The sequence below is a fragment of the Mustela nivalis genome (assembly GCF_964662115.1).
Source record: "Mustela nivalis genome assembly, chromosome: 11".
Lineage (NCBI taxonomy): Eukaryota > Metazoa > Chordata > Mammalia > Carnivora > Mustelidae > Mustela > Mustela nivalis.
Window position 1 is genome coordinate 104,756,627 of NC_139030.1, and position 17,857 is coordinate 104,774,483.

At 41.6% G+C, this 17,857-nt stretch overlaps 1 protein-coding gene and 1 long non-coding RNA gene across 2 annotated transcripts in view; both read left to right on the forward strand.

The window, feature by feature from the left end:
- Window positions 1-44: 44 nt before the first annotated feature.
- Window positions 45-4,779, forward strand: LOC309843534. The gene is made up of 3 exons (XR_014300189.1): window positions 45-357; window positions 571-711; window positions 2,998-4,779. It is a non-coding gene; the product is annotated as an uncharacterized lncRNA (long non-coding RNA).
- Window positions 4,780-5,193: 414 nt separating this feature from the next.
- SF3B1 (splicing factor 3b subunit 1) overlaps window positions 5,194-17,857 on the forward strand; it is a 55,975-nt gene continuing 43,311 nt past the window's right edge. Inside the window, 1 exon segment of the mRNA XM_082689015.1 lies at window positions 5,194-5,248. Within this exon segment, the coding sequence (XP_082545141.1) occupies window positions 5,197-5,248 (52 nt within the window). The 5' untranslated portion in view covers window positions 5,194-5,196.

The following is a 17,857-nucleotide window of genomic DNA, read 5'->3' on the forward strand; positions in this document are numbered from 1 at the left end:
GAGCGCAGGGCCGCTCGGACACACCCCTCTGCGGGGCTGGCCGCTCGTTGCAGCCGCGCGCTCAGGCGCCTTTTTCGCGAGACGCGCGGTGAGCGCCCTCCCCACCTCCCGCGCTGGGACTCGTTCCCGGATTCACCAACCGACCCCGTTCTCTTGGCTGCTGTTTGTGGTGGCGAGGCTCGGCACGAGAGCCCAGCCCAGGGGTGGGAGGAAGCTCGAGGTTCTGGGTGTTAATTACGTAACTGTCCAAACCGGTGAGTGCCGAGCCGGACCGCCCTCGCTCCTGGCTGCGAAGTCCGACTCCGGAGTCTCGCTGTTTAATGATTGTCTAACACAGGCCCGGCGCTCACCCAGGGGGTTGTTGCGAGGGTAACGTGAGGTCATGTCCTTAGGGAAGAGACTCCGTTCTCTTTGCCTGCCTTTTTGTGTGGCCAACATTCCAATTGGTGTTCGTGGGCAGTGTGGGTTCCCCATAGTCCGGACACACCCGACGACTTTGCTTTAATTTACCCATTTCAGGAATCAAGTCATGAAATCCTGACGTCCTTTTCTCCTCCCCTTTGTTCCCAGGTCCTTATTCTACCATTGTACGTTTTCTATAAACCGACTATCAGTACTGCCTACTGAACACAGTTGTGAGGAGTCCGTGAGAGGGTTGACTGGATAGAGCCAACAACTGCTGGGCACCTGTCACAGAAAAGAAAAAGCGGGGTAATGAGGTGGAGAGGGGTCAGGGAGGGTGCTAATCTGTGTGGGGTGGTCAGATGGGCCTCTGAGGAGGTGATACTGAGCAAAGGCCTAAATGAAGTGAGGGACTCTATGAGTATTTGGGGAGAAAAGAACTTCTGGTGGAATACCAAGTGCAAAGGCCCCAAACAGAAACAGTCTGACCCTGTTTTACGAAGAGCGCGGTCTTTGAGTCATAGGAGGAGAGAGGTAGAACATGAGGTCAGAGGTAGTGAGGGCTTTATCGTAGCGCTTGGGAGGCCATGGTACCAACTTTGGATTTTATTCTAAGTGTGAAGGGAAGTCATGCAAGTTTAGAGGTCAGAACAGTGACTTGATCTAATTTACATTAACAGAAATATTCCAGCTAATGTGTATATGTATGATTATTTGGGGAGGTGATACAAATATTGATATAGGAAATTTGGGTTTTTTTGTGGTTGTTTTTTTTGTTTTTCTACTCTTGCATTGTTCATTGCAGTCATGCTTTAGGGAGTGAGTTGAAATCACCAGCTACAAAGTTTGTCAAACGCTTTTCAGTATAACAGGATGTACCTGTTGATCGAGGTGATTACGTAGCTGCATATAAACAATTCTATATTAGATAACCTTCAAGTACAGAATGCATGCTCTTCTTAAGTATTTCCAGTAATGTCTTCCTTAAAACACATTTTTATCATATTACTCTCCTGCTCAAAAACCAGTTGTCTAGAAAATTACACCGCTGCCGCCTACTAAGTTCTATTTCAAACTATTGGTATTGTTAACTAGAAGGCCTATTAAACCTAATTTTTCTGTACAATACATGATATGCTTATGTACTTAATGTAAGGCCTTTTATTAAATTTGTCAGACATTTTCTCATTCAACTCTTCCAAGACATATGAAAATACCTACTAAATTGGGTCACCTAACTGAATATAGTTTCCAATAAAAAAGGTTTTTTAAGGCAAACGAAACAATCTTTGTAACAGGTGACAGTGCATGGTACTCATTTGACTTCTTAGCAAAGGAAATAATGTCATAAGCTTAAAGGTGATAATAAACTCTGGCTCAGTTTCAGTAGATGACAGCGCTTCCATAAATTGGGGGTTAAAAGAGCTATCAACATGGAAATATTGGTAGTAAATGAAAACTCAGCAGAGATCTGTGAGAGGCAGTCTCTTAGAGACCAAACCAACTATGCTGTCAAGAATATATTTGACACAATACTATGTTAAATATTCTTGCCAAAATAATTGAATCTAAATCTAGTCAAGCTTTTAGATAAGCCATTTTAAACAGGGGATAGAAGAACAAGGTAAATGACACCAAGAAGATTCAATCTCCCAAATAATATTGGAAATCTTTTAGAATGACCCAATTTCTTCAACAAATGTCAAATACCAAAGGAGGAATGATGGGGCACCTGGGTAGCTTAGTTGATTGATTATCTGACTCTTGATTTTGGTTCAGGCCATAGTCTTGAGGCCATGGAATCAAGCCCCACATTGGGCTATTGTGGACTGAGCATGGAGTCTGCTTGGGATTTCTTTCTATCCCTCTTCCCTCACCCTTACTCATGCTCTCTCTCTTAAAAAAAAAAAAAAAAAAAAAAAAAAGGAGAAAGGAGGCAAAGTTTATTTTATTTATTTATTTTTTTTTTAAGAGAGGGAGAAGGGGAGAGGCAGAAGGAGAAAGGGAATTTTAAGCAGAATCCACTCCCAGCTCAGAACCCCACATGGGCTCACGATCCTGAGATCATGGCCTGAGCTGAAACCAAGAGTCTCAGAGGCTGAGCAGACTGAGCCACCCAAGTGCCCCCTTTTTTTCTTCCTTTCAGTGTTACTGATACACAATGTTACATTAGCTTCAGGTGCACAACAGTGATTGGATAAGTTTATACATTATGCTGTGTTTACCATAAGTGTGGCTACCATCCATATTGATTAGGTTTAAAAGATTTAAGAGGCATTTTAAAAAATTTATTTTGAACAAACTAAATATAAAAAGACATATACAAGACTAAGAAATGCAAGTGAAATCTCTACTTAAGTAAAGATTTATACTGAAGCTTTGACAAGCGAAATAAGATGTCTGTGATATGCTTTATAATTATCCAATGGAGAGTGTAAAAATAGAGTGGATAAAACAAAGTTGATCATTTGTTGATAATTATTGATCTGGATGATGGCGAGTTTATAATATATCTAATTTTAATGTATGTTTGAGACATTTTGTTATATATATATGTATAAATATAATATTTAATAAAAGAATGTTGTTAAACAGGGATTGCAGAACCATGGTGATGAAAAGTGGATACTGATATAAGAAAGTAGTAGGTATCATCGCATGTCCCAAGGACCATTGGTAGTTTTGATGATTTGCTGAGAAGACTCAAGGGATTCAACATATAGTTGTATTGACAGCTATAATTTATTACAGCAAAAGGATATTAAGCAAAATGACTAAAGGGAAAAGGAGCATGTGGGATATCTGGGGGAACTGGGTAAAACTTCCAAGCGTCCTTTATCTGTGAAATAAAATCAAACAGGACATGCTTAATTCTTATGACAATTCTCACCACATGTGAAATGCCACCAACCAGATAAGCTCATTAGAGACTCAGTGTCCAGGGTTTTTATTGAGGGCTGATCATATAAGCATTCTCTGTCATGTACTCAAATTCCAGACTCCAGGAAAATTTATGCTCAGCATAAACCATATTGCTTGTACAGTTTAAGAACAGCAAGTCTTATCAGTTCTGGAAATGGTGAAAACTTACCCGAAATACAGGTCTCCAAATGCCAGCCAAAGGCCAAACTTGTAAGCAAGCCTTTCAAAGACTAGCAGGCAGGCCTGACTTTTCTGCACACTCCCCTCCTGCTGAGGGAACAAGGAGGAATTTGGGGTTATCAGAACATAGAAACTTAGTCCCAAAATGCTGCGACCTAGATCTCTGAGTGGAGGCCACTGCTTGGCTGGTGCCAGTGTCTAAGAAGCATAGAGGTAACACCTCCCTACTCTCAAGCCCCACAGAGCTGGGTTTTAGGTAGCCGAGGAGGAAATGTGGGTTGATATGTGTACATCTGAGGGGTGCAATGTAGCCCTTTTGATCCAGTCCTTCACACACTACGAACGTAGGAAACAGGTTTAAAAATAAGTAACTTGCACAAACTAGAAAGCAGCACAGCCCGCAAGGGAACACTTGTCTTCTGACCTTGCATCAGAATGCTGCTTTGTACTCTATGAGTTCTTGAAAGAGGAAGCAGCAACTTTGTAATACTAAAATATTAGAACTCTATATTTTTTTTAAACAGCTCAATTAGAGTCAGTGAGAACTCAAAACTTGAGATAGAAATGTGAACAAGAGAAAAGAGGATAATTGACTACCCAGGAAAGGCCCACAAAGGATAACAACAGAGTTTAGGGGCTCATCTCAGCTTTCCAGATTCAGACATTTTTAGTTCAGGATTCAGAATTTATCAAGAAAATGGGTCTCCCTGGTAACATAACCAGCCTCTTATCCAATCCTAGAATTCCTCTTTTGCAACTCCCTGCTACACACTGTGGCATCTAGTCACAGAATTTCTTCTATAGACACTAGTGTTTGTTGCCTAAACTGTCCTCTTTTCCTAGAGGGTCCTCTTTCCTATTCGTCTATCTCTACTCCCGTTCACCTGGCTAATTCTCCTTCATCCTATGAAACTGATCCAATGTTACCCCACCCAAAAAATCTCACCCTGGGAATTATATATAGCTATAGATAGCATGGTTTGATATTTCTGTACAGTCCTAAAATCCCACAAATATATTTATTCTAACCACTTTGTATTATAATTGTTTCTATGTGTCTTCCTCTCAGCACTGAACTGCTAAAAAAGCTGAAATACTAGGATTTCTGTGGTATTTCTATAATATGTGAAAACAAGATATTTTACATTAAGATTATTATTTTAAAAACCTGAAACATAGTTTCTATTCTCCTGTCTTCTCTTTTTGGCGTGCAATACTATTTCCTTAGTCAGTTTGCATATGGTATGAGGTTCAGATCTTTCAACTCTTGTGTCCTCCACAGGCAGCACATTTTGTTGAGACTGCAGTTAAAGGTGCTTTTGTGGGATGCCTGGGTGGCTCAGTTGGTTGGACAACTGCTTTTGGCTCGGGTCATGATCCGGGAGTCTCAGGATCAAGTCCCGCACCGGGCTCCCAGCTCCACGGGGAGTCTGCTTCTCCCTCTGACCTTCTCCTCACTCATGCTCTCTCTCACTGCCTCTCTCTCAAATAAATAAAATCTTAAAAAAAAGAAAAAAATAAAGGTGCTTTTGTTACATTAGCAAGTTCTGTTGGCAACTGGGATGTTGGTTTAGACCAGGACACCTGCCCTCACTAGGCGCTATCAGTTATTCAATTCATTTCCAGTTAAGCCCATTTCTCTCATATTTTTTCCTTTTACTTTTGGGATTATTTTTCTTAACAGAAAAGAAAATGAATTGGAGAGTGCACTTTGTCTTCTGTTATATTGAGCCGTCTCCCTCAGGTAACAAAACCAGTTTCATTATTCTTGTTTCAAACAAAACAAGCATTTTGTTTAAGTGTCAGGTCATTGAGATTTTAGCCTTTCTCAGAATATTTTTACAGGTTTTTACCACTTTAAAATTTCTTTTGCTTTTTTTTTTTTCCACTCAAGAAATCTCATACTCTTTTTATAAGTTAATAAGTTTACAACATGCTAAACATTTTACCCAAATGCGGGAAAATGGTCTGGAGATTCAAAGCACAGTAAAATAGTTATAGGAAAAGAAAAAAACAGGGGCGCCTGGATGGCTCAGTGGGTTGAGGCCTCTGCCTTCGGCTCGGGTCATGATCCTGGGGTCCTGGGATCGAGCCCCGAGTCGGGCTCTCTGCTCAGCGGGGAGCCTGCTTCCTCCTCTCTCTGCCTGCCTCTCCACCTACTTGTGATCTCTGTCTGTCAAATAAAGAAAGAAAGAAAGAAAGAAAATAAAGAAAAAAACAAAAATAGCTAGTCAAAATTATTATAGCTGGCAGTACTTAAAATTGGTAATTTGTATTTTTAATTTATTTTTTAAAGATTTTTTTTAAAATGAGAGAGAGAGAGCAAACTACAAATATTCAGGACAACAGGGTGGCTCAGTTGGTTCAGTGTCTGCCTTTGCCTCAGGTCACGATACCAGGGTCCTGGGATCGAGTCCCTCACTAGGCTTCCTGCTCAGGTGGGAGCCTCTTCTCCCTCTCCCACTCCCCCTGCTTCTGTTCTGTCTCTCTCTCTCTCTTTCTGTTAAATAAATAAAATCTGTCAAAAAATGCACATTACTGAGTTCTGTATGATTGTCCATCTCTATATTACTGAATCTTAGAGAACTCCGATTTCTGGCTGAGTATGCCTTTTTTGTTTTTGTTTTTCTAGTAACAGATCTTCATATCCTCTCACTTTTTCAAGAATCTTCAAAAGACAAGAAAACCTATAAAAGAGGAATCTGAGGGGCGCCTGGGTGGCTCAGTGGATTAAGCCACTGCCTTCGGCTCAGGTCATGATCTCAGTGTCCTGGGATCGAGCCCCGCATCGGGCTCTTTGCTCAGCGGGAGCCTGCTTCTCTCTCTCTCTCTGCCTGACTCTCCGCCTACTTGTGATTTCTCTCTCTGTCAAATAAATAAATAAAATCTTTAAAAAAAAAAAAAAAGAGGAATCTGAAGGGGAAAAAAAAGAGGAATCTGATGTTTAACTGAAGGGTGCTCAGGGCAAGATCAGTTTATCTCAAACCATCAGTACAGCCTTTATGATCTGTTAACAAGATAGATATATGTAGATGCGATCGTCCTGCTGTAATAACGCCCTGCTGAAGTTCTTCGGGCATATTGCACATTCCCCAGCATCTCTACTCAGTACATCCTTAGATTATCAGTTCATTATGAAAGGATATCTCCGGAACACGCAGATGGAAGCAATGCACAGGGCAAGATATGAGGGAAGGGGAACCAGAGCTTCCATGCTTTCTGAGTGAGCCACTCTCCCTAGGGGCCACATGTTTTAACCAACCCAGAGGTTCCTGATTGATTGATTGATGTAGGCCTTCTTTCATCTTTTGGCCTTTTTGTTAAAGTCAAGTTTTATCAGGAAGCTCCGTATTTATTCACATTAGCATTTTATGCTTGAATTCTTTCCTTCTCTTTTGGAAGCAAAAATCTGTAATTTTTGCCAACACCCACCTTCTTAAACAGTCTTCGCTTTAGGAATCTCCGGTTTAAAAATTAGAAAATATGTATATGGAATGTGCTTTGTGTATACATAATAATCTGAATATATAAAACACTCTTAACCTTTGAGCAATAAGACAGGTGAGGAGATGTTTTTACTTTTTGTATCTTTGAGGAGATACTTTAAAAAAATATTTTATTATTTGAGAGAGTGAGCAAGAAAGAAAGCACTGAGTAGGGGCAGAGGGAAAGGGAGAAGCAGACTCCCTTAATGAGCAGGGAGCCTGATGCAGGTCTTGATCCCAGGACCGTGGGATCATGACCTGAGCTGAAGGCAGATGCTTAACTGACCGAGCCACCCAGGTACCCTGCGAGAGGGAGGGGGAGGGAGGATAATTTTGAATAATTTGTAACATACTCTTTTTCGGAAGCAAAACTACACTACCCATGACATTGGATTTGTCAACAAAACATTGGATTTGTTTAATAGGACACCAAATGCACAAACAACAAAAGAAAAAACTTGGACTTCATCAAAATTAAAAATTTTGTGCATCAAAGGATACTGTCAACTGAGTAAGAAGTCAACCCATTGTGAATTAGAAAAACTCCTGTGTGTCTGCTTTACTACTCACACAAAACACTTCACTTCTGGTTACCAAATATATGAAAATTTTTCCCACACCAAGTAATTCTGGGCAATACCAGCTGGGTGTTATTACCATTGAACTCAGTTCCAACACTGTCTCTACCTGGAGATAGTGTCAGATCCTACAGGTTAAGTCCCACAAGACTGTCCCCATCCCATTTCAGATGCCACTTGCAAGTAGTCCACCGCTGGGTTACCCACAACTTCTGTCTCATTTGGCTGGAAATCAGAGATCCTACAATCCTTCTGAGTTTAAGGCTTACCAGTTTATTAAAGGATATGATAAAGGATACGGAGAAGCTGCCAGATGAAGAGATATGTAGGGCAAGGTGTAGGTGTGTCCCAAGTGCAGGAACTTCTGTCCTGTGGAGTTGGGATGTGTTACCTGCTCAGTGTGGATGTGTTCTCTAGCCTGGAAACTCTGAACCCTGTACTCTTGGGATTTGATAGAGTTTCCTCACACGGGAATGATCAATTATTAACTCCATTTCTGGCCCCTCTCCCTCTTTGGACAAGTTGGAGTGCGGCTAAAAATTCCAAGCTTCTAATTATGGTTTGGTCTTTCTGGGGACCAGCCTCTGTATAGGAGCCCATCAGAGTCTCCTCACTGGAACAAAAGATGCTCATATTGCTTTTAATCACTTAGGAATTCTCAGGGGTTTTAGGAGCCATGTGTCAGGGACAGGATCAAAGACCAAATATTAGAACAAGAGATATTCCTAGTGTTTTTATCACTTAGGAATTTACAAGGATTTTAGGAGATCTGTGCTGGGAACTGGAGGCACAGACCAATGAATAAATGTTCTATTATTTCACATATAGAATGGAAGAAGATATTTGCAAATAGTATATCTGATAACGAATTAAGATCCAGAATATATAAGATTTCCTAGAATTTAACAAGAAAAACAAAAATCACCTCAACTTAAGAATGGGCAAAGGCTGGATGCCCGGCTGGTTCAGTTCATAGAGCATGTGAGTCTTGATCTCCAGGCATGAGTTTGGGCCCCACACGAGGCGTAGAGATTATTAAAAAAAAAATAAAACATTAGAAAATGTCTATTGGATAGACATTTCTCTAAAAGATGTACAAATGACCAAGAGGTATTTGAAAAGATGCTCAAAGTCCTTAGCCAATAGGGAAATGCAAATCAAAATTACAAAGAAATACCACTTCAAACCTCCTAGGATGGCTATGAAAAGTGATACACAGAACGTAAGTGTTGATGAGGATGTGGAGAAATTGGATTCCTCATACACTGCTAATGGGAATGTAAAATAGTTTAGCTTCTGCGGAAAACAGTTTGGTGGTTCCTCAAAAAGCTAAACATAGAATTATCGTATTACTCAGCAATCCCACTCCTAGGTATAGACATACCCAAAAGAATTATTTATGAGACTGATGGGTGCCTGCTGTGCTAAGAAGGCACTCCAAAAGAATTACTTAATGCGAAGACTCAAACATATTTATAAGCTGTGTTCACTACAGCATTATTCACAATATCCAATTGGTGGAAATGACCTAAGCATTCATTGGTGGATGAGTAGATAAACAAAATGTGGTAAATACATAAAACACAAAATTACTTAGCCTTAAACAGGAATGAAGTTCTGGTATATGCTACAACCTGGATGGACCTTGAACGTGTTATGCCAAGTGAAATAAGCCAGACACAAAAGGACAAATATTGTATAATTCCACTTATATGAAATGTCTTGAAAAGGCCAATTCATAGAGACAGAAAGAAGGTTAGGTATTACCAGGAGCTGGAGAGAAGGGGAAGTTGCTGCTTAATGCTTACAGAGTTTCTGTTTGAGGTGATAAAAAAAAGTCTGGATAAAGATAGTGGTGAAAGTTGCACAAAAGTTTGTCCTTAGTGCACCTGAACTGCACACATTACAATGGTTCAAATGGTGTATTGTTCTACGTATTTTACTACCAACTTAAAAGAATGCCTGCCAGATACGGCCCATGGGCCGGAGTTTGCTGTTCCTTTTTTTTTTTTTTTAAAGATTTTATCCATTTTTTGACACAGATCACAAGCAGGTAGAGAGACAGGCAGAGGCAAGGAAGCAGGCTCCCCGTTGAGCAGAGAGCCTGATGCGGGGCTCGATGTGGGCCTCGGTCCCAGGACCTGGGATCATGACCTGAGCCGAAGGCAGAGGCATAACTGACTGAGCCACCCAGGCGCCCCAAATTTGTTGCTCCTTCTATAGGCCATCATGATCTTAGTGCCCCACTTAACCCCTTCTTACTCACCTGAGGATCCGTGGGACCATTTATGGTGACAGTCTAATAGCAAGATATCCCTACTTATTACCCTTGCTCACTGTCTGAGTTAAAATCCTGTCTAGTAATCATCCTCTCCTATATCCTCATTATACACCTCAGTGTTCCTTCTCAGCTGATTTTCCCTCTTAAATTTTTCATTTAAGCCTTCTGGAACCTGTAATCTGTGATTCATAAGCTTCCCTTCTCAATACATCTTTTAATATAAGTACCTTTTTTCACTTCTTTTATATTTCAGTTAGGGTATTTTATTAATATTTTTCAAAATTATCTGTGTGACCAGGACATATTGGCTATGATTTTTATTTCAGGAGAGTATAGGAGGTGTTGTATAGGGTTGAGAACAAGAGAATTAACTGCATCTTGGCTTCCCCGTGAAGCTTTCCTGTATTTTCCCTCTCATATGGAGGCTGCTTATTTTTTTCTCACATAGGCACATTTTATCTAAAAGTGGGAGTGGGTGACAGGTGTTAACACTTGGCTACATTTATTTCTTTTTTCCAATCATTGGTATACTGGAGATCTGTCTCTCTTCTCCCAGAATTCAGATGTAGATAAGAAAAGAGGCTTTGACTCTGGCTCAGGTCATGATCCCAGAGTCCTGGGATCGAGCCCGCATCTGGCACTCCGCTCAGCAGGGAGACTGTTTCCTCCTCTCTCCCTCTCTGCCTGCCTCTCTGCCTACTTGTGATCTCTGTCTGTCAAATAAATAAATAAGATCTTCAAAAATAAATAAGTTGAAAAAACGAAAAAGAAAAAAGAAAAGAGGCTTGGCTATGTAGTGTTTCTCAATGAGTGGTAGTAGGCCACCTGGAAAGAATTATCAGCTCTTCGGCTCCACCTGAAATCTGCTACATCACTCTGAAGTTTGGTGTCACAACCGATACTTTCCAAGCTTCTCAGCACAGGGGTGGGGGCTGGGGGGACAGGGGACTCCTAGGTAGCTCAGTTGGTTAAGCATCTGCCTTGGGCTCAGGACATGATCTCAAGGAGGTCCCGGGATGGAGCCCCACATCAGGCTCCCTGTTCAGCAGGGAGTCTGCTTCTCCCTCTCCCTCTGTCTCCCCCTCAACACCCTCGAGCCCCTGCTCATGCTCTCTTTCAAATAAATACAATATATATTTTTTAAAGCTGCTCAGAGGATTTGAGTGCTGTTATAATTTGAGAATAAGTGCATTAGTGGGAGAGAAAGATTTCAGAACTGAGCACATGCAGGTGCCCCCGCCCTTGCTAACTTCCACACAGGAGACTCCTGGAGATGTATAACCATTGGTAAGCTGCCGTGAATTAGAAAAAGAGGCTTTAAAAGTAATTTTATTTATTTATTTATTTATTTATTTATTTTTAAAAATGTATTTTTTTTAAGATTTTTTTTTTAATTTATGTATTTGACAGAGAGATATCACAAGCAGGCAGAGAGGAGGAAGCAGGCTCCCACTGAGCAGAGAGCCTGATGTGGGGCTGGGTCCCAGGACCCTGGGATCATGACCTGAGCCGAAGGCAGAGGCTTTAACCCACTGAGCCACCCAGGTGCCCCTAAAAGTTATTTTAAATTAGTCACCATTCCAAGAGAGAAAAAACATTTGAGAATTTTGGAAGGGGCACTTGCTAACCCATGTACTATCTATGTACTAACTATGTACTTCAAGAGAATAGGACCATTGTGTCTTTCACTCCTCCCTAATGCTTTCAGACCATTACTTACCCACATTTTGGTGAAAGCTCAAACTTTGAGTATCATATCCTTAGGGGATAGTGTTATCCTCTGTCTGTCTGCGTCATTGTCATCTGATGGAAGACACTTTTGTACATTGTAGTGGAAGTTATGGTGGATTGCTCAGTTGCCTGTCTTTCTCCCCTCATAACTGGAACCGTTGAGAATTCTGTAGCAGCTCTCTGATGCATCCCTCTCTGGGTTTTGCTCATAGTTAAAAGAGAGCTACTTCTCCCAAGGTCATGCCCTCTTCCTGGGGAAGTTCATATCCAAAATCTTGTTGATATGGGACTAGAAAGGCCCAACTCCCTTGCCTCAATTTAGGACAACTCTCAAGGACCATCCCATCTCCAAAGCTCCCTATAGGGAACCCAACCTGTGATCCAAGAAAGCAGACTCTAAAATAGGACTTTTACGGGACGCCTGGGTGGCTCAGTTGATTAAGCAGCTGCCTTCGGCTCAGGTCATGATCCCAGCGTCCTGGGATCGAGTCCCACATCGGGCTCCTTGCTCAGCAGGGAGCCTGCTTCTCCCTCTGCCTCTGCCTGCCATTCTGTCTGCCTGTGCTCGCTCTCTCCCCCTCTCTCTCTGATAAATAAATAAAATCTTTAAAAAAAAAAATAAATAAAATAGGACTTTTAGCTCTGAATCACTTACAGTCTGCCTGGCAATGAGGACCCTCCCATTGTTGGTAAGAAGCACAAATAGATTCGACTGAGATATTGGAGGAAAGCCACTGAAAGGTTAAGAGTGACTAATCGCTTATTAAAGGTTAAAAATAAAAGCTGGAGGGCATTCTTGGTGGTATATAAAGAGTCTCGTTGGCTGCAGGTAGAGAGCAAAAAAAAAAAAAAAAAGCTGATAATTAGGTTTAAGACTTAATACTGAGAAGCAGATCTCCAAAAGTGGACAGAATTTTCATCCTCAGCATATTTCTTAAACAAAGTGAGGGCCCTGATTGGGAAGGATTGCAGTCCTAAGAAATAGGACAAGGACATCTGGGTCAGTGCACTCAAGAATCTTGAAATCCTAGATTTTCCTGAGTGCTCTAGGCTTACAGAAGTGGCCTAATTGTTTTGTTAAAAAGCTAGTACTCCCTCATTGCTTGAAGAACATACAGAGACCTCTGACTTACAAGACAACAGATGTCCCACTCAGGAACTTTCCTTATGTTCCTTCCTGGACACCAGAACATTGGTGGTAGCAGAACAACATTGGATAGGGAGGGTTTGTCACTATGAAAGCACTATCTCATGATATGAAGGACCCTGGCAAGAATCTGTGAAGGCAGTGCTAACACTCTACTAGGATGCTCTTAGAAACTCAGAGAAAATTCTTTTATTAAAAAAAAGGTGGGGGCACCTGGATGGCTCAGTGGGTTAAGCCTCTGCCTTTGGCTCAGGTCATGATCTCAGGGTCCTGGGATCAAGCCCCGCATAGGACTCTCTGCTCAGTGGGGAGTCTGCTTCCCCCTCTCTCTCTGCCTCTCTGCCTCCTTGTGATCTCTCTCTGTCAAATCAATAAATACAATCTTAAAAAAAGAAACCTCAGAGAAAGCAATAGCCCATACTGAGTGGCAGGAACGACAGGACTACTGTGGAGGATGGTGGAAGAAGGGGTGATCAAAGGAGTCAATAAGTGGCTATGCTAAAATAAATAGTCAGTGCTAAATATTCAATAAATATTCACTGCTAAAAAACTAAGCAGGCAATTATGTTCCATGGGGAGGCTCAGAGGATACTCTGTTTCCTAAAGCTATAAGGAATGTGAGAGAAGCACCAGCACCCCTGAATAGGACTGAGGCTAGGGTGAAGTGAATGAGGTACTTGCCTTGGGTGCAAAACTAAAGAGGGGACCAAAAAGCTTTGTAACCAATATAATCTTTAAATATATTTTTAAAAATTGAAATTAGTGCAGAAAAATCCATATCAACAAGATAAAATCTTAAATAAAGGCAGGATCAATATTACTGATTTTTCCTTTTTTTTTTTTTTTTAAGATTTTATTTATTCATTTGACAGAGATCACAAGTAGGTAGAGAGGCAGGCATAGAGAGAGGAGGAAGCGGGCTCCCTGCTTTGCAGGGAGCCTGATGTGGGGCTCAATCCCAGGATCCTGGGATCATGACCTGAGCCAAAAGCAGAGGCTTTAACCCACTGAGCCACACAGGTGCCCCCTGATTTTTCTTTTTGCCTCAGGCTCCAATATGGCCTAGGGAAAGCACTGTCAGTCATGGTGGCTGTCCCTTATAGGCCTCAGGTGAAAGTAGCAAATAGCGTACAGAGCTAAGCTCCATGAGAGCAGTGGGGATGATGGGAGCCCAAAACAGAGGCCAAGTGCTGATGCTTAGCCATCAAAAGCAAGGTGGGGACAATTATAATTAGCACAGGGTTGGAATGGGAATGGCTGCCTGGGGGGCGCTGACCTATAGAATGATATTTAGATGGTTAATACAGTAGGATGTCCTTAGAGGCAAATTGATGGGCAGCGTACGAGGGTGTTGTTCAATCTGTTAGAACTGGGAGAAATTGAGGATGAATGTTCAGGAGGCTGAAGGCAGCTATTCCAGTTAGAGGGGAAAAAAAAGTGATTCTTTAGTTTTCAGACCTGAGCTAGTTTTCAAACTTAGAATGATTTGATTTTAGACCATTTGATTGAAAGAGAAGCTAGGTCCTCCAGGAAGTACCATGTAACACCAAAGTATGCATTAATGAATCCCCTAGTACTTCTCCAAAGGCAACTATCCTATTGCTCTGGTAACTTTACCTTAGGAAGAGTGGAGTAATCTAATATGTTGAGGGCCATGGACACAGAATCCAAGTTGATACTGAGACACAGAGTGTGGTAGCCTGTTAGAATGGTGGTAGATAGGGTCAGAAATGGAGTCCTGGCCCAGGTCTGGCTCATAGTGTCCAGAGTCATTTTCTAAGTTCCTAAATGTGTAAATGTAATGAACATACTTAGAAGTTGGCCAAACTTCCATGTAAGTTCCATAGCCTGTAGAATAAGTATGGGGAAGGCTACTAAATAGCTCCCCCAACATCCTGCTAAGATAGTAAATAAAAAACATTATTATATTCTAGGAAATATGGCAGAGATTAGTGCCATAAAGACCTAAAGCATGCAAGGGTACTGGTTCACATTATATTTACACTTCAGTCAGGCCCTTACAAAGCTCACACATACCCTGGAGGATGACAGTGAATTATCACATTCAACCAAGTAGTATCCTCAGTTGCAGTTGCTGTGTCAAGTGTGGTATCTAGCACAGATTAACAGATTAACACATGTTCTGGACTGCCTGCGTGGCTCAGTCAGTTAAGTGTCCGACTCATGGTTTTAGCTCTGGTCATGATCTCATGGGTCATAGGATCGAGCCCCACATCAGGCTCTGCATTCAGTGGGGAGTCTGCTTGAAGACTTCCTCCTTCTGCCCCTCCCCCTCCACTCTCTCTCTCAAATAAATAAATAAATAAATAAATAAATAAATAACGTTAAAGAATTGTTTTCAATCCCTAATGATATGGAGGATTTAAAACTGTGTGCATTCTCCTGGGCTGGACAACAGTGTACATTTTAAGTTTTACCCCTGGATTATGTTCACTCCCCTATAATACCATCTATCATAATAACTCTATCATAATACAGTCTTTTTTTAAAAAAGATTTTAATTAACAGAGAGAGCAAGTACGAGCCAGGGGGAACAGCAGAGGGAGAAGGAGAAGCAGACTCCCTGCTGAGCAAGGAGCCCGACGTGGGCTCAATCCCAGGACTCCAGGATCACGACCTGAGCCAAAGGCAGTTGTTTAACTGACTGAGCCACCCAGGTGCCCCAACTCTACCATAATATAATCTTAACCAATATAGACAGCTGGACATAGAGCACAACATTGTATTAGTCCACCATGCTGATGCATTATGTTAATCCTGTTAATAAGACTAGAAGACCAGGAAATGGTAAGTACATGGAGGCCTTCAGAAGCCATATACTCTAGACGGTGGGAGATAAATCCGTAGAAAATAAAGGGTCTGCTCCGTTAGTGATAATTTTAGGGCAGGATTTCTCTACTGTGGCACTATTGACATCCTCTGCCAAAATTTTCTAGTTTGGAGAGCTGTGCAACATAGGATGCTGTGCAGTATCCCTGACCTCTAGATGCCAGTGATTTCTCCCCTTAAGTTGCTCTAGGTCTTACATCCAGCTTAGGAAGACAGACCCATAGAAACCACAATAATACAAAGTTATTACTTAGAGGTCTGTGGCATTTCAGGAGCATGGCAAAGCATGCAATCTTTACCTAACTCCTAGGGGGAGATTCCTGGGTAGGTGACACTGGGTCAGTCTAACAGGTTGAGGAGAAGTTAGCCAACTGAAAGAGGGTAGAGGAGATGGGGTTGGAAATAGGAAGGAGGGCCCTCTAGGCAGAGGATAGAGCTGTGCCAACCAAAAATGTCTCTAGACGTTGCCAGGTATCCCTAAGAGACAAAATCATTTCCAGCTGAGAACCCCTGTTTTGGGGGCATAGTGGCCTGGAGCCTGCCTGGACATCCCCTCCAAAGTAAAGGACAAACTAATGCATCTTGTGTCTCCTATCGCTAAAAAGGAAGCATGAGGCTTAGTAGGTCTTTCTGGGTTCTGGGTGGCATCAAAAACTGATGTACTGTGGCTGTTGTTACCATTATTGCCAACTTGTTGACTCTGGTACCTACTGACAACACAGCACCTGTCATTGACCCAAGGACTCTAGTCTCCCCAACATTCCTTACTCTTCTTCATGAATCCTACTATTCCTCCGATTCTTATATACCACCTTCCTCTACCTCCTACCAATTTCTTAGTTTAACTAGTGACAACAGTTAGCCTAAAGTGAATCATTAATGATAATGCTTCCTGCTTTTTATGTACATCTATCATGGAGAATCCAGTAGCAAAAATTATGTAGTTGCTCCCCCTGTGTTAGCTAACAGAGGCAATATAGAGCAGGGAAGTTTAGAAGCTATCTTCATTCAACATTCATTCATTCATTCATTCATTCAACAGTGTAGTAGTACTGCAGGTGCCTATGGTACCATCTTGTCTCCTGCCATTTTCCCCGCATCCCTTATGTCACTCTGGAGACATACACACCTCAAGCTCATTCCCACCTTGGCACATTTGCACTTACTATGTCTGAAATACTCCTCTCCCCAATCTTCATTCCCTTATTTCATTTAACTATCTGTTCACATGTCATCTCCTCGGATATCTCACCATTTCTGTTCATATTATACTTCCATCCTGACCCCTTCTCCCTCCCTCATTCTGCTTTTTCTTCATAGTATTTGACAGTACCTGAATTTACACACACACACACACACACACACACACTCACACACACACACAGTTATTAATCTCTCTCCTTCAGAGAATCTACGCTCCACGAGGACAGTGTCTTATTCACCATTATATTCCCAGCATCTAAAATAATGTCTGGCAATTCTACTACTGGGTACTTTCCCAAAGAGTATGAGAACCCTAATTCTAAAAAATGTACACACCCCTATGTTCACTGCAGCATTATTTTCAAGAGGCAAAATATGGAAGCAACCCAAGTGTCCATCATACAAGAATGGATTAAAAAATAGATGAATGGATAAAGATGTGTTGTATATATAAAATGGAATATTACTCAGCCATAAAAAGAATGAAATATTGCCACTTGCAGCAACATGGATGGATCTGGAGGTGTAATGTTAAGTGAAATAGTCAGAAAAAGACAAATATGGTATTTCACTCATATGTGGAATGTAAGAAAGATATGAACTAAGAAAAAAAATGAACAAGAACAACAAAAAACAACCACCAGACTTTTAAATATAGAAAACAAACTGGTGGTTGCCAGAGGCGAGGTGGGTGGGTGAAGGGGAGATAAGAGTCCACTTATCATGGGGCGCCTGGGTGGCTCAGTGGGTTGGGCCGCTGCCTTCGGCTCGGGTCATGATCTCGGGGTCCTGGGATCGGGTCCCGCATCGGGCTCTCTGCTCAGTGGGGAGCCTGCTTCCCTCTCGCTCTCTGCCTGCCTCTCTACCTACTTGTGATCTCTCTCTGTCAAATAAATAAATAAAATCTTAAAAAAAAAAAGTATGACTGATGAGCTCTGAGTGATGTACAGATTGTTGAATCAGTGCACCTGAAGCTAATATAACCCTGCACGTTAATTATACTGGAATAAAAAATGAATAAGTTAGCTAAACATGAGTTATGGATCTATATGGATATATAACTAGGATGATTCTTACA